This window comes from Arachis duranensis, chromosome 2 (genome assembly GCF_000817695.3).
Source record: "Arachis duranensis cultivar V14167 chromosome 2, aradu.V14167.gnm2.J7QH, whole genome shotgun sequence".
Lineage (NCBI taxonomy): Eukaryota > Viridiplantae > Streptophyta > Magnoliopsida > Fabales > Fabaceae > Arachis > Arachis duranensis.
Window position 1 is genome coordinate 8,311,635 of NC_029773.3, and position 24,362 is coordinate 8,335,996.

Sequence of the window (24,362 nt, forward strand, 5' to 3'; positions counted from 1 at the left end):
TGAATTTTGAATTTTTGATCTTTTTTAGATATTTAAAACTATTCTATATTAATAGTACATAAAAATTAAATTTGTTTATTATTTAACATTTTTTGTTTATGTTTGCAAGTAGTTCAGCTAATGCGAGACTAACCAATTTGGATTAGTCAAGTGATTTTAGTCGTCTACTTAAACAAGTATTGAGAATTCGAATTTTGTCTTTTATATGCAATATCTCATTGATTAGCAGTAGACTTTTAAATAGAGTTTTGATCTATAAAAAAATAGTCTTTTAACTTATCAAAATGAAAATACCATGAAAATAAAAAAAATTAATACGCAACTCTATCAGCTTAATCAGGCTAAGAGTTTAATCACTCGCATAGTCATATACCTAAAATGATAGATTTTATTTTGGGTAAAACAATATAATAAGTGATTTTCACAAAGAAAATATATTGCATCATTTCCTCTAGTTAATTCTAATGATATATATGTGCCACTCTAAAACTAAAAGCTCCCCATGTTAAGACTTGAGAGTTGACAGCATGTGCTTCAATCACTTTCTTATGAGAAACCAACACCATGATACATTATTGATAGGCAGGGTCGCACCTTACTTGGTTCCACTATTTTTTCCAATCTGTTGATGAGTCACGGATATGCCCTATATATTTAGATATAACCTTCAAACTTTAGGGTAAACATGCAACATTACCCTTTTTCTATTTGGTCTGATCTTAGAAGATCTTGCATACATTATTCACTAAGAAGTATCTTTCTTTTCTTTCTTTTTTTTTTTTGAGTATATACCCATTTTAGTCCTTAAAAAATTTTAAATTAGACATTTTAGTCTCCAACTAAAATTAATTAATTTTTTCAGTCACTTAGGTCCTTAGCTCCGTCAACTCTAACGAAAGACAAAATGGTCCCTGAAAACTCTAACATGGGACAAAATGATCCCTGACCTCTTTATTTGAAAATGACACTGTTCTTCCCCAATTTTTATCAATCTCACATAATCCTAACATTCATACTCTCCTTCTTCACCTTCACAGTCTTCTTTTCCATCTTTTTCTTCTTCCTCTTTAGCTCCAAGTTAAGCCATGGTGTAATTGTCACACGTGTTGCATCTATCTCAACATGTCATGGACCACACACTTCCTAAATCTTTATGACTGGTACATCCATCTCCTCTGCACTTCACCCACCAAAAGCATCCACTTCCACGTCTTTGATAACATCACTTCCAACCCCAACAACGTCTACGACATCCTCAAGACCAAGTTCCATAACTACTCCAAGGGCACGCCTTTCTCCACTCTCCGGCAAGCAATATAGATTGTTGGATATTAGGACATCATGAGAAGATTCTCCTTCGACATTATATACAAATTCTAATTTGAAATAGACACCGAGTGCTTCATTCCTTCTTTTTCGGAGTCTTAACAAATGACTTGCTGTCTGGATTCATGGGATCCATCGAAGACGACAACTAGTTGAGAGACATAGCCATTAGTTTCATGAGTATGAATTGGTTGAGAACGAGGATTTTTTTCTTTTTTTTAGATAATTACATCTCCACCCAATTCTAAATAAAGTGGGCATAGTTCCAAAAAACAGTAACAAAAACAGAGCAATAACTACAAAGAAAACATAAAAACTAGCATAAAACAGCAAATAGGGAGTAAAAGAATATAATGATTTTAGCTCTTCCAAAGACACTTCAAGCTGAACCCGATCAGTTATACAACATCAAATCATGATCATTCTCCTTCCAACTTTTACTCTGCAGAATTATTGGCCTTTTTCATAGATCAGTAAATCATGCATCAAAGATCAACTTCATATGTCTTATTATTCACCTTAGACTTGATATTTGCACTCATAAGTACATCAATTACTCCTATATTGTCGATCTTGACACCATCGATTTGTGCATTCTAAAACTTCCTCCTTTAACTTCTCTACCAACACTCCATTATTAAAGACAATGTTATTTCTACATCTCTATGTGCACCATATTACAGAAAAAATAACACCATCCACACTTCCTTCATATCTCTCATTATTTTTCTATCCTCCACACCTCAAAATATTTTTTGATGGTTCCTGGCCAAACCCAAATCACACTCCAATCCACCAAGATTGATCCCCACAACTTCCATACATGATCACATGAAAAAAAATAAGTAGTGTACCATCTCCAATCTATCCTTACATAAGAAACAAAAGAATTCCGCTTCTGGTACAATCCTAAACTTACATAATCTATCTCTAGTATTCAACCTTTCTAAAATTACAAACCACATCAACAACTCAACCCGTGGAGGATTTTTTTCTTGTGAATATTAAATTTATAGAGTGTGCGTTGTGTAGTTTGAAGTTACAGTGTTAGACTATTAGTGTTATGCGAGATATGATGGAAATTGGGAGAAAATAGTGTCGTTTCTGAACAGAGGAGATCAGGGACCATTTTGTCCCCTGTTAGAGTTGTCAGGGACTCCTCCGTTAGAATTAACAGAATAAAGGACCTAAGTGACTGATGGAGTTAATTGTTAGGGACCAATCGAGTAATTAATTTTAGTTGGGGACTAAAGTGTCTAATCTGAAATTTTTTGAGAACCAAAATAGGTATATACTCTAAAACAAAACACAAGGTCAGCTCCGTTTCTTGAACTGGATTTCTTCAATATAACATCCTTCTTAATCAAATTTTCACTTACAATTGAAGTTGTCAAAATAATTAATTAAGATACTTACAAAGTTTACAAGAAATGTGTAAAAAAAATAAGCTAAAATAAATGTATTCTGAATAATAAATTATAATTTGAAAATTTGCTTTCACAGGTTAATCTCATGTACACTGTTCTTGGTGATTTTGAGATCTAATATCTATATGCAAGCTTCAACGAAAACCCAAACTATTTTATCCCAACAAGCCAATGATCAAATTTCTAAATGTGTAGACAAAAAAATCCTAACAACTATTTAAATGACCTGATATAATTCACTGGCATGCCAAAGTTACAGGAGGCATAGAACTAAATATAAAATTAAAAAACAACAATTAATCTAAAAGATTAATCTATATAGTAGACATATAACTCAAAAAGTTGTATTCATGGCAGTAAGTTTGATCCATAAATGAAATATAATGGCAATCCTAATAATTGATTTGGTAATCACTAGAAGAAATCAACAAAATAAAACTCATGGTTTGAACATGCAAACAGCGAAAACAAGCCCAGCTAACAAAAATAAAATGAAATTCATTGTTTGAACAGAGAATAATTTAAAGGATAAAAACCTAACCTAATGTCACCGTTGAACAGGGGGTCATTTGTGGACGTCAGAGACGATGATGGAGATGCGGCTACGCTGGTGGAGGCGAAAACAGGAGGCGCTGTAATCGGGGTCACGGAGGCTAAGGACGGGATAGACGGTGATAGAGATAGAGATAGACAAAGGAGTGAAAGATAGAAGGAATGTGGCAGTGTTAGTGAGCGGTGGTGAATGGCGGTGGTGAACGACGGTGGTGGGAGAGGTTCAGATCTAAGGATTGAGGGTGAAGTAGTGCTATGAATTAGAAAAACAGACAATAATTTGTGTTTTGGAAAGAGAAAACTGAGGGTAAAGAGAAGAGTTTTTTTTTTGTATTAATTTTAATAAACAAAAATACTTAACCATAGTTAATCATATATGATTAAGATATATACATATTTATATTTATATACAAATAATATTTAATATACTTTTAAACTACATTAAATTTTAATTTTTTAAAATTATTTAACTATTAATTGACTGTGATTAATGATGTCACGTATCTATATTATATTAGTCCACATAAACATAATACAAATTCTATCACAAATTTTAGGGTATGGGAACAATCACCTTTAAATAGGGGTGTAATCGGTTCGATTTTAGACCAAAAACCAATCGAACCGACCTGATCGGTTCTATAATGATACCAACCATTCGATTGGCTGCTGTTTGAACAACCGAACCTAATCGAACCAACAACGGTTTGGTTCGGTCAATTTTTTCGATTTTTTTTACACTTAATAATTAGAATTTAAATTACCATAAAATGAAGTTTAAAACCTTCAATAATCTAGAATAACAAGAGTATATCACATATACATATACAAATTCAACTTAATTAAACATAAAACAAAGACAATTAAAAATGTCTAGCAAAATAACAAAAATAAACACACTTTAAACTGAAACAATCACTTTAAAACAAAAAAAAATCAAACAGCCACCATGCTTAATCTGAATCCACACCAGACTCATCATCATCTTCTCCGGTTGGTGCAATTTCTACAAAAATAAAACAAAAAAATCAATATAGATTATAAACATAATATAGATTATAAATTATAAACATAAACCATGAAAAGAACTACAAATTTCTTTGTTGCATACTTAATTCAAGTTTCTCAAACTCTTCAATAAGCTCCTCAAAATCAGTTGTCATTGGAGAAGCATGAAACAAATTTTGTGTGCATATCAATACCTCAACTGTCTTTGGAGTTAAAGAACTCCTATAGTTGTTAAGCACTCTTCCACCAGTGCTAAAAGATGATTCTGAAGCAACAGTCGAGACCGGCATTGCTAAGACATCTCTAGCTATTTGGGATAAGATAGGATACTTGTTAGAATTTACCTTCCACCAATTCAATGTGTCAAAAGTACTTTGATCATGAGACTTCTCTAAACCATCCATCAAATACAAATCCACCTCATTCTTGTTGATGATATCATGAAAATGCACCTCCTTGAAAAAATCACCAGCCATGTCGCCATCAGGTACTCCCACATCTGATGCACCATCCATTACTGCTGAAGTAAAAGATCTACCCCATTATTTGCATTCACATAGCATTCAAACATCTTGGAATAGGTCTCTTTCACTTTTGCACCAAAAAAATCAGCATCATCCTTATCATATAGCTTTTCAAAGCTAAAGTTTACAAACTTCATTTTGTATCTAGGATCAAGAACAACAGTAACAAAAATTATCATATTGATATTTTTTATGTTACCCCAATACTTGTCATACTTAAATTTCATCATCTCAACCATACTCCCAAGTAATGGATCTCGACTACCACAAGAAGCCTTGAACACTCGCAAGATCTTACAAAACTCATGAAAATATTGAGAAGAAGTCACAAGCAAACTACCAGACACACTCTTTGTAACATCATGAAAAATTTTCAAGAATTCCATAAAGTGTTTTGCAATGTCCCAATCAATATTTCTCGGAATACCACCTTGCATTAGAGCATATTCTGTATCTCTCTCCCCTAGCCTCTTGAACGCCTTTTGAAACTTCAAACCACTTTCAAGCATGGTGTATGTAGAGTTCCATCTAGTGGGAACATCGAGTTGAACATCACACTTGTCTTGTATCCTAGCTTCCTTAATAAAATTTTTGAACCTATTCATGCGACTAGGGGAAGTACGCACATATCTAATAGCATTTCTTATCTTGCTAATAGATTTATGCATCTCTTTCAATCCATCATTAACAACAAGATTTAGAATATGTGCACAATACCTAACATGCAAATGCTCTCCTTTCAAAGGATGTAAATTCCAATCCTCCATTCTAGTTCTTAGATAAGATATTGCAGTATCATTAGAACTAGCATTATCAACAGTAATTGTGAACACTCTAAATATCCCCCACCCCAAAAGACATCTCTCAATTTTTCACCCCCAACTTCAGGCGTCGGTTCATTGGGCTGTTCATTGCTTGTTGGCTGCATATATATAAACATAACAATGAAAAATTAGCATTTTAACTCATCAACAGCATCGAAGGTATTGTTTCCAACAACAAATTTAGCATTCAAACTTGTGAAAAAATATTATTTCTAACATTTAAGCCACAACAACAAATTGTGAAACATATTAATTATATGCAGCCATATATATGCAGACATATAAAATCACGTGAAACATTAATATACAGCCAAATTAAACCACAACAATAAATTGTGAAACATATATATGCAGCCAATTTAAGCCACAACAACAAATTGTGAAACATATTAATTATAAGTCATGTAAAAACAAAGAAGAGGCACTCATATTTAATATTTACTGTATCTTCATAATGGATATTATTTCAAAGAAAAATATAATTACTTCTTGAGTTTGAGTTGGCTATATATATAGCAAATAGAGATTTTCTTTCGATTTAGATTTTACGGTTTGTATTGAATATACCTTTTCTTTTTCTTTTAAAGTTTCAAAAGCTTATTCTAACACTATAAATAAACCAAACACTCCAATCTTGCAACATAAATATAAAGCATGACGTAAGATCAATTCTAAAACCATGTCTCATAATATAGTTTTATATAAAGAATAGGAGTAACAAATATGAACTCCTATAATCACTTAGACACCATGTCAGAAAATAAATTAACCAAATAATTAAAGCTGTTTCGTAGAAACTAAGAAAAATTGTTAACTTTTTATTGGATAAAACAGAGACCAGAGTTTGGTAAACAAGATAAAAAGCAAGAACAATAATTAAGCAACAACAACAAAATTCTGTAAAAAAAAATTTCAATCAAACTCATCTTTCTAATTAAGCACAAACTAGCAATAACAATTAGAGACAATAATTTTAATCAAACTTGTCTTCCTAATTAAGCACAAACTAGTAACAGCCTTCAGAGACAAAAATTAAAAATCAAACTCATCTTCTTAATTAAGAAGAGACCAGCAACAACAATCAGGGACAAATTAAATTTGATATACTATAGAAATATAATGATTTGTGAATTTAACTAATATATGTGCCTTTAATCAATTATAAAAATTTGAAAATCAGATTCTAACCCCCGAAGAGCTTTTTGCAGGAGAGGACTCGGTGACCAGAGTACTGCTCGGCGACTGGAGTGTTGCTCTGCTTAGGGTTTCTTGCCACGACTTAGGGTTTGTTCCGACGGCTTATGACTGGACGACGGCGTGGACTCAGGACTGCACAAGGACGCGAACTGAACGATGCTGCTGGCTACATACACGACAGCGCTGCTGTTTGCTACGCCTGAGAGCCTGTGACAGAGATGAATGGACGACACTCGCTGGCTCTCTGGCTCTCTCAGGCTCTCATTCTCTCAGGCATGGCCGCATGGAGGAGGAAGAATGGAAGATGAAAGTGAGCTGTGGTCTGTGGGTGAGTGGGAGTCACGTGTCTGTGTGAGGAGTGAGCACTGAGAGTGAGTGGGTGACTGCGCCGCGCAAGTGAAAGGAAAAGAGAGTGAGGCTGTGAGGGTATTCAGAGTCTAGGGTTTTATTCCTAGGTTAAATCAGCAAGGGTAAATCAGTAAAAAGAATCACTATACAGCATCTTTTTCGATTCGATTTGGTTTGGTTTAGTTTCTACCAAACTAACCGAAAACTAAAACAAACCGATCAGTTTAATTCCGAAAAAAAACAAAAAAAATCGATTTTTTCGATTTTTTAATCGGTTGTTATAATTTTCAATTCGATTTTACAATATTTTTCGATCCAGTTCGATAACTTACACCCCTACTTTTAAATAATTCTTTGCCATCGTGTTAAAAACCAAACAATTTTTTTGTCGAAAAGCCCTTGGATTATATATATAATATACACTCTTGGGGTTTCAGCTAAATTTGAAGTCAATTAAACTTTAGGGTTTGTACTTAATTTAATTAGTTAATAATCTTAGGATTAGTTAGGGTTAGCTCTTACTTTTGCTTAATTATGACATAGTAATAAGTTATATAATCATTGTGTTTTATCCAACCACATCATAAAAATATTAGGCGTCACTCATATTTCATTTCAACCGATCAACTTTTTATTATTCAAAACTTTTTTGATGGACAGATAGCATTCATATAATTTTTCTTTTTGTTAAATAACCTTTGATTCTTTTTTACCATGAATTGTAAAAGATTGCAATAAAGGAGCTTCACGAGGGGGTCTTATTACCCTTCACTGTCTGAAGGCAATATCCTGATGGATGGTAAGTTCGCTTGTTATTTTTTATGTGGGAGAGAGAAGTGTATAACAAGAAGCTGTGAACAGAAATGTGTTTTATATTGGTATGGGATGTACAAATCGGATGCACCGATTTGTTTGTTTTATTTTTTTTTTCAAACAAACAATCACAACTCGGACGGTCCGTTTTGATTTTTTTTAAAAAAAAAAAAACCTAAAAACGGAGGGTCCGTTTTGTTTTAAAGGAAAAATTAAAAAAAAAACAAATGGAAAACGGAGGGTCCGTTTTCGGTTTTTTAAAAAAAAAAAAACTGTACACGGAGGGTCCGATTTCATGTTAAATAAATAAAAAAAAAAACAAAAACTAATCGGACGGTCCGATTTGTGATTAACGAATTTTTTAACAAAGAATTCGGACGGTCCGATTTCTCCCTGTCCCACACTTGTGTCTAACACCTGTATACACCATAATCAAGCACAACTCACACACCCTTCCAATATAAAAAAAAAATTAGCAATGATTAAAATCATGTTTTATATATATATATATATATATGAATTCATATTCAATCCTTCTCTAGAGAATTCGAAATGGAACCATATAGTATAAGTTATTCCGGCCGGAATGGCATATAGAATTCAAAATAGATAGGAAAAAAAATATTAACAATAACATATTTAGTGTGGGATCAATTCATCATGGGTTTTTTGCAAGAGAGAGATCAGACGAAAAATGTTTTTTTTTTCTTTTCACAAAATAAATTTTTATAAGAGACAAATTACAAGACAAATGCTAATATATTTTGAAAAAAAAATAATAAATGTAATGCTCATTAAAAATATTTATTATATATTAAAGACAACAAACAAATTAACATGTTTTGAAATTTTATTTTTTATAGTTTTAAAGAAAAATAATTAACGTAGTTAATAGGCTGTCCTTTTAGCCATTGATATAAAATTTAATTATTATTAATTTTATAATTTATATAATGTATGAATTTTATTATCTTAATTTAATAATGATTAAATTAATATTTTCATTATTTGTTTAGTAGCATACCAGTCTTTAATCTCATATCTAATTTGTCAAAATATCAATGGAAAACACAAACATAATCCATTATTTTTTGCTTTTAAATTTACTAAAAAATAATATATTTGAATAATTTTTCCGTCTACACCGATTTTTAAAAGGAAAAATATTAAATTATTTAATATTTTTAACTTTTTTAAATAAAAAATAGTTTGAAACAAAATTCACATTAAATTTATCAAATTATTTAATAATGTTATGAGCTAAAATACAATAATAATATTATCATAAACTCCCTTATATTACATCAAACAGTGCCGGCTATTAAGAAGGTTAAATGTTTAGATATAGATAATCTCATTGTAAAACACGATAATATTTAATTATTTTAATATTTTATACTGTTATAATAGTAATATAAAATATCATTGACATTTTATAAAAAAATACTTTTTAATTATCAAAGATAAAATATTACTGACTTTTTATAAAAAATTATTATTTTAATTATTAAAAGACAAAATATTTGATGTTTTGTAAAAAAATATTATTTTAATTATATAAAGAAAAAATATTACTGACATCTTATAAATACTATAATAACATATAACACATAATGTAGATCATCTTTAAAAAATTCATTACACATAATCTAACATATAAAAATAAAAATTCAAAAAGTACTACTTCCTATGGAAAAAAAAAATTTATTTGATGTTCTGTATTTGGGTGTGCATAACAAATTAATAATACATGATAGATCCTTGATGCTTCCATAACTTATATATTAATGTTTATGTTCCTTCCCTTGTTTTCCTCCGAAAATAGTTAATATAAGCCAAACATCTTAGTCCTTGATGTTAATTTTTCAAATATGAATGCTAATTAAAGTGGTAACACGGAAATATAATAATTTACTTTCGGGCTATCAAACTTATTTTTTTTTTAATTTAATATATTTTTTTCTAACAACCTCCTGAGAATAACAAATCCAAATGGGGTTGCCATCATTATGTGTATCCGACTCAGCTACAAATTAAACAATGATCAATGATCAATCATTCTTAATTTTATGATTGGACACCTCAGCATCCATGAGGGTACATATACAAATGGGGAAAACGATCAATCTTATATTCTTGTTGATTAATACTATGATGCTAATATATTATTGTTAGTATAAAAATATTACTTTGGGTAAATTAAAAATTAATTAGTATATATTTATATATTAATATATATTATTATTTCACATATTTTAGTATATATTTTAAATTTTAATATATATTTTTATATGAATAATTAATTTGATGTTTAATTTTAATATATACATAATATATATGATTATTTCTAATATAATGAATATCATAAATTAAAGAAAATTATATTAAGGCGTTGATGAAAAGATTGAAATATATCTTAAAAAATAATGTAAATTTGATTTTTTTTTTATTAATATTATTGATATTATTATTAATATTAATAAATGGTTACTAATAGTTTAGTATTATTTAGTTGATGAAGGGACACAACTTTTTAAAAATTGTGTATTTTTAAAATATTGTGTTTATTGACTAAAGAGACACAATTTTTTAAGAATTGTATATATTTAAAATATTGTGTCTATTGGCAATAGAAAAGACATAACTATTTATGTACATAACGTTAACTAATCATAATTGCTATGTACAATATGTATAAATAAGTTATTGTTCACTATTTCAAATAAACACAAATACTAAATGTACATTTTACTCAATTATTAAAAAAATTTCTTTATTTAGGAGAATTGAAAATTTCTTACTATTACTAATTAAAAAATTTTTAGATTTCATTGTATTCTAAAAAATATTATCATCAACCCTATAACAATTAAGTGTAGAGACAAATATCTCTCAAAAAAATACAATTTAATCTTACCTTAAAACCAAAATACAATTAAAATTTTATCATTTTCCCATCATCATATACCCAACGTAAACTTCACGAATTGATCACTACTGAATTCAAAATTTTTTTTAGAAAACAAAATAAAATAAAATAAATTAAGAAAAGTATACAATAAACTATTTGCAAATAATATAATCCGGGTGGGTGTGGAAAGGGAAATTATTTTATGTGTGACACATGTTGGATAGCAAGAGGGGAACCAAAAATCGACCTTTTTCAAACTTCTAAAAATTAAAGCATTGTTGTCTTAAAAATATAATAAAAATGATTAGACTACTTGGCTCTATGATTGATGGAAGTATTAAGAGAAAATCTAGCTAGAAGTGGTCAATAAAACCTAGTATTTGGATAAGTACTTCATTTGTTTATTCAAATGGATAAGAATGAACCAAGCCTTTAATTAGAAGACACAAATAATGAATTGTGTCTGAACGAGCTTTCGACAAATTGTCAAATTGATAATAACAAATTAATATCATGAAACATAATAAATTAAGGGTAAGACACATTTTAAAATTTTTTTAATATTACCAAATTATTTCGTTTTAAATTCGTTTTCAAAATGTCTTTATATAAAATCAATATAAATTAAAATAATTTAATAGAGAATTATAGTAAATTATTATTAACTTAAATTGCTTCACTATTACTAAATAAATCACTTTAACTTAAAGTTATTTAGTAGAAAATGGTACTTTGAAATAAATCAATTGATCTTAACCCGATTTATTAGGGCTATTAAATGTATATAAATTAATTAAATCAATTTCACTAGAAAAGTGGTTTCTTTATAAATTTTTTATTGTAAAATTAAAATTTTTATTGTAAACATTTTTTTATAATTATTATAAATAATTTTATCAAATTTAAAAATGTCTTTGCCAAGTGTTATGAGTATCATATAAATTTATAATGTACCTGTTATATATTCATTATATAATCAAAATTTTTAAACTTTATAACAATGTAATATATATTTTTTAAACTAGGATTTTGATTACATGTGCTTGGTAAATGTGGTAGGTTTAGGTGGAAATCAATGATGAGGAGGGTGGTGGAGGATCATCATCATTATAGAAATGTTCATCAATAGTATCAGAGTTAAAACAAGAGATAATAGAATGGTGAGGCCATGAACAACAACAACAATCATCAAGAACTTCTATAATGCATTAGCATTATCATCATGATTATCATGTTTTTCGGAGTTTGTATTTGAATTTTACTCCAAATCTACTGTCAGATTTATCGATAAAAATTTTTTATAGTAAATTACGTAAACGCAGCATTTTCAATAAAATGATATACCAATGACCGATTTTAATGGAAGATTTGTAGATAAAATTGGCACCATTGAAATAAGATTTCACGCCACTGATACCATGAGATCTAGTGTCCGAACATAAATCTAGCTTGTATTCAACGCAAAAGTCGCATCTCAATTTGACGGTAATAGCCACCGTTAAATCCAACGGTAAATTCGACAGTATTCAGCGTGTTTCTTGTAGTGTACAACCTCACCCTCAGGAAAACAAAATACATACAGGACCTTAGCTTTTAAAGAGAACAAACTTGGCTGAGACAAGACCGGTTCCAACACCCATGGTGAGCAACTTAAAGCTTACTACCACCAGTGACTCGTCTTTTGAGAACCCTACCCTTTACCGGTCGGTTGTGGGAGGCCTCCAATGCCACCATAACTCGGCCCGACATCACATTTGTTGTCAATAAAGTCTCCCAATACATGCCAAAGCTTTCCCAGCAACACTGGAAAGCAGTACAAAGAATAGTGCGGTATCTTGCTGGAACCTTAGATTTGGGAATACAATTTCACAAGAATTAGGACTTCAGAATCATGGCCTTCAGTGATTCAGATTAGGCAGCCGATATTGATGATAGGTGATTTACTGCAGGTTACTGTGTTTTTCTTGGAACGAATCTTATATGTTGGTCTAGCAGAAAACAAGCAGCAGTTTCTCGTTCGAACATTGAAGCTGAGTTTCGGGCTCTGGCTGATGCAATGACAAATTGTATTTGGTTGTAGAGAATCCTTCATGAAATGCACCTACTTTCTGAACCAACATCGATTCTGTTTTGTGACAACCAAAGTACGGTATTAATGACAAAAAATCTTGTACTTCTTAGCAAGTCAAAACATTTTGAAATTGATCTTCACTTTGTTAGAGATCGAGTTGTGAAGAAGCTGGCGCATATAGTTTACATACCATTCCAAGATCAAGTGACGGATATTCTAATCAAACATATTTCTCAGGCATTGTTTCTTAACTTCAGACCAAAGCTTAGAATTCTGACATCACCCTCTGATTTAAGGGGACATGATAAGAGAGAAGACGAAGTGGGGCTACTATCCTCTGGTCTAAGGGGGTATATTAGGAGATCAGACTAGAAAAAGCAGTATAGTGTTGGTTAAGTATCTATGCTAAGTTTGCAAGTTTGTTAGTATTAGTAGTTGTTGAGATATTTTTTCTGTTAAGAAGTTATTAAGACTCATTCGGGAGTGGATCCTTTTCAGTGGGAAAAAAACTGGATAGTGTCCAGTGTGTGGTCTCACTATTCATTGTTCTCTCTCTTATTAATTTATGGTCTCATTTATAGAATTAAAGGTGAGAGATTACACTTTATTCTCTCCAGTGGAAAAAAAATGGAAAAGATCCATTTTCGACTCATTCCATAGCATAAATACTTTACTGAAGTCTTGTAACAGACTAGTGATAAGAATTCAATTAAACATAGATTCATCTAATTCTTTTTCTGTCACTCTTCGTTCTTTCATCTCTTCTCTAAGTCATAGATACCTTTCAATAATTAATAATTATTAGATAATAATTTAATAAATTTATTAAATTATCTAATAATTTTTTACTATTAACTTCGTATGAATTTTTAGGGTTAAGTATGATTTTGGTCCCCAATGTAGAGGCTGAAAATCGATTTCGTCCCCAATTTTTTTTTCCCTTCCCCTTTCACCCCAAAATCAACCAAACTCAACAGAAGTAGAACATAAGCCTACGCCGAACCAGAACCCACCACCACCACCACCAGTATCATCATAGTCATCATCATCATCATCAGAACTTTTCTTAAAATCAACCAGAAGTCCAAGCTGAATAAGAACCCACCACCACCACCACTATTATTATCATGGTCATCATCATCATCATCAAAAGAATAATAAAACTCAAAACAGAACCCACCACCACCCCCACCATCATCATCAACACCAAAACCTACCACCACTCCCACCTCAGAAAATCAGAACTCAGAATTCCACAACAAATTCAGAATCACAAAACAAAAAATTCAGATATTTCACAATAAATTTCACAAAAAATTCAAAAATTTCACAAAAAATCTAGTTCACAGAGAAGAAGAAGAAGAAGAAGCGGCGGACGGTGAGGGTCGTGGAGCAGCGGCGAGGACGCGGGTAGTAGAGCGAGCGGCGAGGACTGAATTACGAGGAGCAGGAGCGGCAGCAGCGACGGCGAAGAGTAGCGATGGTGGCCCTTAACTTTCTCCCTTCCGATCTCTCTCTTCTCCCTTAGCTTTCTCCTCTCTTACTCTCTATTTTCCTTTCCAATAACAGGCGGCGGTGCAGCGGTACAACGGTGTGGTAGTGCGGCCTCCCCTTCCCCCCAATTCTCCCTCCCCCTACCCCTGATTCTCTTTCTCCCTCGCGTGGCTTTCTTTCTTTCTTTTTTTATTTTATAATTTTTTAATGAAGGATAATTTGGTAATAAAAAAAATAAAATTGGTAAAAAGAATGATTTTAAAACAAATTGAAATTTTAAGGACTATTTTATAGTGAAAAAAAGGTCGGGAATGAAATCGATTTTCAACTTCTATGTTGAAGACCAAAATCATACTTAACTCGAATTTTTATCATTTTAAATATAAATTTTTTTTCAATAATTAATTATCTTTTGCTATTTTTTTAAGAGACTCAAAACTCTTTTTATAAAATAGATATTTACTTCACCATCTAGTGATGACTTGGTACAACTATTATTAAGGGTATGTTTGGAAATTTTAAAAGTAATTTTTTGAACTTTTAACTTATGAAAAATAGTAATATTAATGTTTGGTATAATTTTTAAAATTAAATTACAGCTTTTTAAGAAATTATTTAGGAGTTTATAGAAAAATTAAAAAAATATCTACGATTTAAAAGTTAAAATTAATGCTACAGAGTAATTAATGTGATAATGATTGATAATGACCACGACAACTTATCTGACAAAGCTGCGTAAAAGTCGCGAGTATTGCTTGTACTTTGGATAAGAACACCAAATTCTCATGTTTCCATTCTTAAGTCTCAAAAGTGTCCCAGATCATCAGCTGTAAACATAAAACGGCACCCACTCTGACACACATGCGTGTCGTTCATAGGAATCATCGTGTGTTCGTGTCGTTTCCCTATCCATTCTCCAACTACAACTAGGACACACCCGGCCTCTTTTCTATTTTTTTCCATTTCAATTCTACAAGCTGTGAAAATTTTCATGACCCTTTGAAAATTCCTTGCTTTATTCTTCTTCCCTTTATTTGGTATATATCTTGGTCAAAATAATCCCATGTATTTGTCTCATGATGTTGGAGTTGTTTGTCTATTGACTCTTCTCTCTCTACCCCTTTATCTCAAAGTTTACAAATTCAAGTTCAAGCTCAAATTTTGAGGCGAATTCAGCTTCTGGGTCATTGAGATCTGAGAGAATATTTGATTGTGTGTTGGTATGGGTTCTAATTTGTCATCGTGTGTTTGTGATGATGGTGATGGTGGTCCCTTGAAGCCAAGACTTGGGGACATACCAGAGAGTTGTGTGGCATTGGTGTTAATGTATTTGGACCCTCTTGATATATGCAAGCTTGCACGGTTGAATAGAGCGTTTCGTGGTGCTTCGTTGGCAGATTTCATATGGGAATCTAAGTTGCCTTTGAATTATAGGTTCATCATGGAGAAGGCTTTGGAAGATGATGATGATGATGCTTTTTCAATGGAGGATTTGGGGAAGAGGGATGTGTATGCAAGACTCTGCAAGCCTAGTTTGTTTGACAATGGAACAAAGGTTAGATTTTTTTAAGTTTTAGTACTATGTTTGATGTGCAGTTTCTTATGTTGGATGTAGGTTTGGGAAATCACAAGAAAATAAAGTTAGGTCAATAGTCAACGGTTGAGTTGTGAGTTATGACTAATGATAAGTGTTTAATTTGACAAGTAGCATGGGATTGAAGTTATATGGTTGAATCTTGTAATAAATTTATGAGGAATAGGTTTTGATTAGATGGAGTTTTGAGAAGCTATGTAATTTTTGACCTAATGATAAACACTTAATCTAACCTCAAAAAAGGATGGAGGAGATTATGGGGTTGTTTGATCCACTTCATCATGCTTTTTAATGAGTGATTGGTGTAAATAATGTTGTGCTTGGTGTAGGAAATTTGGCTAGATAAGAAAACCGGTGGAGTTTGTTTGGCAATTTCTTCCAAAGCATTGAGGATTACAGGAATAGATGATCGGAGATATTGGAGTCACATTTCTACAGAGGAGTCAAGGTGAGAGATTATTGTAAGTGAAACTCCTTTTATTCTTTAATTTTGTTCATTGGTCATTTTAGCTAGTTTTTTTTCTTTTTTTTTCTTTTTTTGTCTTGGTATGAAAAATTTTCACTACTGGATTGGTTTCACACATTTTACACTGTGTTAGGCCCGCTTTCTGGCTCTAAAAGTTCAAGGATTCAGAAATTGGCACTTTCCCAAACTCCAATTTACTAAGATCTAAGAATATCCAACGTCAAAATCTAGTACATGTCTAAAGTTGGAACGATCACCTCAGAATTTTGGTCCTACGTACTTTCCCACAGGCTCAATCTAGAACACATGAAATCCGGGTCTATAATCTTGCACGAACCCCTTTTTTTAATTGAGAATTTAATTTGCATCTAGCGTTAATGCGGGATGTTTATGCACTAGGCTCTTTTTTTTTATTATTTAATCAAAAATGTTTGGTAACTAAAGAAAATCAGCCATAATTTGCCTTATTTAGCATTCATTAATTGTTACGACAATTAATTAATGCTAAATAAGGCAAGTTCTGCCTGTTTTTTTTGTCTACCTATCATTACCCATTTAATTATGTGTTGCCACCTTTTGTATCGACTAAATGAATTGTCAGTAATTACTATAGTGCCTAAAATTTGTTAAAAAAAGAAAAAGAAAAGTCAATATTTAATTTAAAAATATAAAAATAAATTCTTAAATATTCACTTTTTAACTTAAAAGGTAAGTTTTGCAAAATTCAGCACCGAATTAAAGGCACACAAAAATTGGCCGTCGTATATAAAAACTCAACTATGATTTGCATTAATATTATGTGTTTATTTATTTGGTTATGTTATTAGTTGCATGTGTTAAAAGAATATAAGACAACATTGAAATCCCATTAATATATATTTTCTTTTTTCTCCAAACAGATTCCATACAATTGCATATCTTCATCAAATTTGGTGGCTTGAAGTGGAAGGAGATATTGAATTCCGATTTCCACCCGGGTCATACAATGTGTTCTTCAGGCTTATGCTCGGCAAGTCATCCAAGAGGCTCGGCCGTCGAGTTTGTAACTCCGAGCACATCCATGGTTGGGACATCAAACCTGTAAAATTCCAGCTAACAACTTCCGGTGGCCACGTGGTGTCGCAAAGCCATTTGGATAATCAAGGTCATTGGATCCTCTACCATGCCGGAACCTTTGTTTCTAAGGATTCCAATGACTTGATGAAGATCAAATTTTCATTGACTCAGATTGATTGCACTCACACAAAAGGTGGGTTGTGTGTAGATTCTGTGTTTATATGCAATAGTGGAGTAGGAAAGGGTGTAGATTGTTTTTGTAGATAGGGAATTAAGGCTTTGTTTGGTAATCATCTTATGAGACTGTTCTTGAATTGTTATGTTAAGATACTTAGCAAACACAACCTATGTGTATATAAATGAGGAATGGGTTGAGGCATTTGAGTTTAGTAGTTTTATGAGTTTTGAGTTGTAGCATACTAAGGGAAGTTAAAGTAGATTTTGATGCTTCCAAACATGGCTTCAAAGTTCAAGAGTTAGTTTTCCTTTAGGTTTTTGGTTTTGTTTGTAGGACAATGTTGCACATACATTTTTGTACGTTTTTCCTTCCCTCTTTAGCCATAATATATGTGTGGGTTTTGTGTATATTTTTCTTGGTTAATATTGTGATTTGATTGCTTTGTTTAGTTGAGAGATCTTTAGCGGTTGGTGTTCTATTTCAGCTGGGAAACTCTTAGGAGTCAGAAAGTTTTAATATTTTTGGTTATAATTTGGCTAGTATAAATATTAAATTATTTTTATAAATAAATTTTATTAATTTATGTACGCAAATTTTAAAAAATATAAATACAAACTGTATTAATTCATATATGTAAATTATATATATTTTTTGTGTAAAACCTATATAAATATAGGTATAAATTATTATTGGTTAAATATTAGTAAAAAATAATAATATTTATTAGTCATATTGTATATGAAACACTATTTTTTCTTTATTTTTTTTATGAGTGTTAGCAGAAAAGAAAATTAAGCTCTTTTAATTTTGAGGGTAATCAGTTTTTTTATTTATATTTTTTAATTGTTCTTCTTTTTAAGAGTAAAGCCAGGGTATTCTTTGAAGCCGTGTGGCACCTCTATTTTTGGTGTAAATTGTTAGATTAGATATTGTTGTGGATTGTTTTTAATTCTCTTACAAAGAAAATTCTAGTCAAGTGTTCAATAATTTTTTTGGTCTAACATTTACAAAATCTTAGGTAAATTTCAAACAGAAAACCCAACCACAAACAAAAAAGAAAATGCAACAAAAATTTCTTATAGTAGCATGTTTTATTTTGATATAAAGAGATACAAAATATAATATTTATGTGTGTATATTTTTTTTTCAAATTGTTCATAAATTTGTAATAAAGATACAAATTATACAAGACTCTTTATGTGCATGTGTGTAAAAAACTAAGAACCGATAAAACGATGCTGCTACTCCAGAAATTGATAGAATGTTCTGCTCCCCAACTTTAGTATTAAAAACGAAAATCACAAAATTAAAGAGGGAAAACGTCTTATCAAAATCTGAAAACAGTTTTGCCATTGATGTGGATTTGAGGTGAATGATGAATTGAGGAAGAAAAAGAAGTAAAGGAGTGAAGGTGAAAGAGGAGAGTGAAGAAGTGAGAAAGGGAGTGAATAGAAAAGAAAGCATGCCAAAAACAGAATTAGGGTCCGTTTGGAAACACCTATTTTTTTAACTTTTGGCTTATAAAAAGTTATATTAATAGTGTTTGGTACAATTTTTTAAATAAATTTTTTATTTTTTAAAAAGTTATTTAAAAGCTTTTGAAGAAGTTAAAAAATATGATTTTTTCTATTTTCAAAAGTTATTTTATCACTCTTATTTCATACACAACTTTAAAACAAGAATTTTTATAATAACTTTTCAAACACAAAATAACTTATTTAAAAGTTATTAATAAAAATTCTTATATTTTAAATTTTTTTTCAAAAGAACTTATTTAAGAAGTTAGTCTTATAAACTATTAGCCAAAACTAATTGCCCTTCTACAATTTCTAAATTACATGATTTATATCTCTCTTTTTGATTGCGATTGTTGATAAAAGTTGTTATAATAGAGATACACGTTTGTAGGTCTAAACATCATTACGTCTTTGTCTCTTACCTCTCATGTATCTTTATTTTATTGGTGTTTAGGTGAATCTATATCATTTTCAATCTTATCCACGAAACAATTTAATGTAGAAACACTGACATATTTCTACAGATACATTCCATCGCCAACTCAATTATTTAGAACTCTTGTAACTTCAACATAAACACGTCTATCTAAATTATCAAAAATCTCTGCGACCTAATTTATCCAACCAAATTATATAAACGTTTTTATATTTATATATATCTTTTCTTTTTTTTATCTTTTTTTTTTGTTATTGTCATTGTTTCACCATCACCATCGCTACCACCTCATCTTCTTCCCCTTCCTTACTTTTTCTTTATATTTTTTTTTTCTTTCTTTTCCTCGTCTATCATCATCATCATATCGTAGTAAAAAAAAAACAAAAAAGAATTATAAAAAATAAAATAAAATAATAATTTAAAAAATAACAGAAAATAAGAAAAAATTTAAAATTATGTAAAATTTATAAAAATAAATATCAAATTTTTTTAACAATAACATATAGATATCTTAGTTTTAACACCGAAATTTTCGGTGTTATTTTTGTTTTTAACAAAAATTTAATCTAATAAGTGTGAATTTATTCATTCAATTAAATAAAATTACAATACATATTTATTCAAGTTTAATATGAAAATAATACTCCTAAAAGAAAATGTAAGAGTAAAAGAAAAGAAAGAAAAATCAAAAAAAGAATAAGAAACAAAAAAAATGCAATATTAAAAAAATATTTCTATATTTATAACAAAATTTCGATGTTAAAATCATGAAATTTCGATGCTATTTTTGTTACTGTGAAAAATTCAGTATTATTTTCTAATAAAATTTACATAACTCAAAACTCCTCTCATTCCTTATCATCATTATCTTAATTTTTTTATTTCAACTCCTCTCATTCTTTATCATCATTATCTTATTTTTTTTATTTCAACATCTCAGAATTCTTTTGTTTAAATCTCAACAACAAAAAATCAAACAAAAAAAAAATAGACATAATGCAAAAACCACCAAAAGGATGAAAAAAAATACAGCAATAACAATAAAAAAACAAAAAATCAAACAAAAAAAAGATAGACATAATGCAAAAACCACCAAGAGGACGAAGAAAAAAATACAGCAATAACAACAATAAAAAACGCCGATGATATAAAAATATGTAAAAGAAGAAAAAAAAAACACAAAGGAAAAGAAAAACGCAAAGAAAAAAAAAATAAAACTAATTTTTGTTGAATTTAAACTAACTTTTGACATCACTCAAATTATAGGTCACTTTTATTCACAATAAAAATACCCTTTCCGTAAAAGAGAATATAAACCTCAAAAGGTTACCCAAAAGGAAAATAAAAACCTCAACCTATGAAAATAGAGGATAACTATCCATAAGACACAATAGAACATTAAATAATAATAATAATAACACCGCTCACAAATTCACCTAGTTTTCCGTCCTAAGAACTTAAAATAGTGGAGAAAGAATCAAAATGGAACAAATTTACTATCATGTTTGTTCAGATTTAAACAGGATGTTAAAAGCAGTTGTGTTGTGTCGTTTGAACATTAGTTCTGCCATTTCTTTATATAAAGCTTTTCCGCAGTTTCAGTCTATCCAATTGATCCCCCAAAAGATAAAAATAAAACTCAATAGTGGTAATTTTATAAATGCTTACGTCCATTAAAAATGTAGCAACCTTAATCAAAACTCTACCAAAATCGAAGACAAACAAAGAACATACCATTTCATGAAACAAAATCACATGTTTACTTAAAGCACTTGGCATCCAAAAGAGACTCTCCCTCAAATGGTTCATGATCTTCAATCATCTGATTGACGCGTTCCTTTTGATTTTCATCAGATATGTCAACCTTACTCCACTCATAAAGCTCCATGTCATAGCATTCATCCATCACAAACTTGGGGATTTCTGGACCACGGAAAAGCCACAACCCCTTCACCTTGAATGGTGGCTGGGATCCAATCACAAGCATCTTTCCAAATGCATACTTACGGGCCAAATCCATCCGCTGAAGAAACCCACCAACTTTGTTCATTGTCACAAACGAAACAGTGTTCTCATCATTGTACTTGTAATCACAAAACCACAAAGAATATCCTTCCGGATCATACATGTCCCAAAATCCTGCATTATATGAAAAAAATTGGAATCCATTTCTTAAGACATAATTTGAAATGACAAGTAACCATAAATCTTGCAACGGATCAAGCTACACAGATACAATGAAAATACCTTTGATTGCAACCTCACGGAAATTAGTTTTGGTGTTCGAATAGAGCCTTTTCCATTCATCCAATATCATCTTACTTGGGGGGAGAAGATCAAGAGGATTCTTGGGTTTTGGCTTGGGAGCTTCTTCCTCCTCTTCTTCTACTTTGGGCTTTTCCGGTTCTTTTTTCGCCTCTTTCTTTGGCTCATCCTTCGCCTTGGGCTTAGATTCTTTTGGCTGGGCAGGCTTCTTAGCAGATGGAACCGGGGGGACAGCGTCCGCCTGCTTGACTTGACCAAGTATCTTGCGGAAGTTTGGCTGATTAACCAAGGTCCAGAAGTATCTCTCGACATGAGGAAACTCTGAGGTGAAACTCTTGATCATGATATTAGTGAAACCCAAATACAAGTTGCATGTTGTTATGATGTCAGCCAGGGTCACAGTGTGTCCAACCAGGTAAGTATTAGTGGCAAGATGAGTGTTCAACGCACCCAAAGCTCTCTTTAGGGAAGAAATTGCAGCCTCCTCGGCCTTCATTCCAAAAAGAAAATAAAATTGAAGCTAACCATTAGTGGCACTAACAACATAATATAGAAAGAAAATAGAAAAATCATGAACATAATCAAGTGATTTCAACTTTATTAAATGAACATATATACCACTCATTCATCACATAATACCATTCAACTGCAAAACATTCTCCAGCTCTTTATGCCAATAACAGTTAACAAATTTTGAAACATGACTAAAAAACTACGCACAAACATTTGTGTTCATTAGTTCTCAGTCATCATTTTTCATACTTCTGTTTGGGGATGGAATAGCAACCAGAGAGATTACAATCCACATTGCAAACTTCAAATCAGTTTCAAAAAGGTGAAATTAACATTAACAAAACATTTTGTACACTACTAACCGGAGGAAGGTAAGGTCCAAATCCCTTTCTTGGGGCGAACCACCTGCCAATATTAGCATCAATCTCCAATGATGAAAAATCAATCCATTGCTCGATGTGGCCCTTCAACATAAAAGAATTAAAAATATGAGCAAAAAATACAAAAGAATAGTGGAACAATGACAAGTATTATGAACCAAAACATGGAAGAAACGAACACAGGTTTCAAACCCTTACATAATCAATGGAGGAAGAACCATACAAAGTGTTGTCCCCCTTTACCCGAGCAACTGCAAAATAAATCATGTATAAGATCATATCATAATGTTGGGATTTCTACAAAAATAAATCAAATAATGAATAATGATTGTAAAATCCTACCATAACGAGCAATTGCATTGCTCTCAAATACAGGACCCTCCGGTGTCTCTAACACAGGAACCTGGAAGAATACTATGCAATGTAAGTACCAAGGTCAAACCAAATCAAAGCGATTAATGAGTAGACAAATATCGATACCTTGCCAATAGGATTCATCTTGAGAAATTCAGGGGTTTTATTAGACACACCCATCTCAAAGTTGGGGGCCAACTGAACCTGCACGCCGGCATACTCAGCTGCAATGAGTGCCTTGTAAGCATTTTTGTTTGATTTACCTGCATGCAGGATCTGCGCAACTATGAGTTAGATCAAGAGAACCTGAACTATAGATTAGATTAACACAAGTATAAAACTTAACACATTTATCAATCAAGAACTCATTATGTAAATTTTTCAAATAAAAAACTCATCTATGAAATTTGCTTACTATTTCAAAAACCCCAATTCAGAATAAAACCCTAAAGCCTAAATAATAAGAATAATAAGAGAAATGGTTAGGCAAGAGATGGTGATTATGAGAGAGAATGAGAGAGAATGAGAGAGGGACTCACTAAGGCCATGGCTTCGGTTCGCTTCAAAGAAGAAAACCGTGAAGCTCTCGATGATGACGTGGAAAACCTGTTAGTTCAGTTCAACCAAGAAACAGAGGAACTCAAAAAACGTGACATGAAAGAATGAAAAAGAGAACAGAGAGAAAACGTGAAGAGATCGATGTTACCAGCTTCCAAGTGACGCCCCTCTGAGATGATGAGATCCAAAACTAGCAGATAGAGATAGGCGGAAAGGCCAAGTAGCCAACTTTATTAGGGTTTTGTAGAGAGTCGAATACCGAAAATGGAATATCCTGTGGACAATATCGCAGTACACCAGAGAATTTAATAATGAGAAATTGAGAATTGAGCAGTGTCACATTTTAAACCAAAGTTAATCTCTCACTCGTTGATAAGTCATAACCATTAGATCTTGAATAAAGGGTTCCCAAATAATAGTCAATAATAATATTATATTATAATTTATCAAATAATACGATTTTTTTATATAAATAAAATAAGGGAGGTGCTAGTGTGCTGAAAGAAAGATTCCTCAGCAGGTGTGGGTGTTGGTTGTTTCAAGGTGGTGA

At 31.2% G+C, this 24,362-nt stretch overlaps 2 protein-coding genes across 2 annotated transcripts; one reads left to right on the forward strand and one right to left on the reverse strand.

The window, feature by feature from the left end:
• Window positions 1-15,711: 15,711 nt before the first annotated feature.
• On the forward strand, window positions 15,712-18,228 carry LOC107473327 (F-box protein PP2-A13). Its single transcript, XM_016092873.3, has 3 exons — window positions 15,712-16,050; window positions 16,419-16,537; window positions 17,455-18,228. The coding sequence occupies exons 1-3, from the start codon at window positions 15,718-15,720 to the stop codon at window positions 17,876-17,878; spliced, it is 876 nt and encodes a 291-aa protein (XP_015948359.1). The 5' UTR covers window positions 15,712-15,717; the 3' UTR covers window positions 17,879-18,228.
• A 3,141-nt stretch (window positions 18,229-21,369) lies between these two features.
• On the reverse strand, window positions 21,370-24,147 carry LOC107473326 (elongation factor 1-gamma). Its single transcript, XM_016092872.3, has 8 exons — window positions 23,961-24,147; window positions 23,794-23,860; window positions 23,381-23,530; window positions 23,243-23,303; window positions 23,099-23,151; window positions 22,883-22,984; window positions 21,990-22,497; window positions 21,370-21,881 (listed from the first exon to the last, which is right to left on the reverse strand). Exons 2-8 carry the CDS (start codon window positions 23,800-23,802, stop codon window positions 21,502-21,504), a joined length of 1,263 nt encoding a protein of 420 aa, XP_015948358.1. The 5' UTR covers window positions 23,803-23,860; window positions 23,961-24,147; the 3' UTR covers window positions 21,370-21,501.
• Window positions 24,148-24,362: the final 215 nt, after the last annotated feature.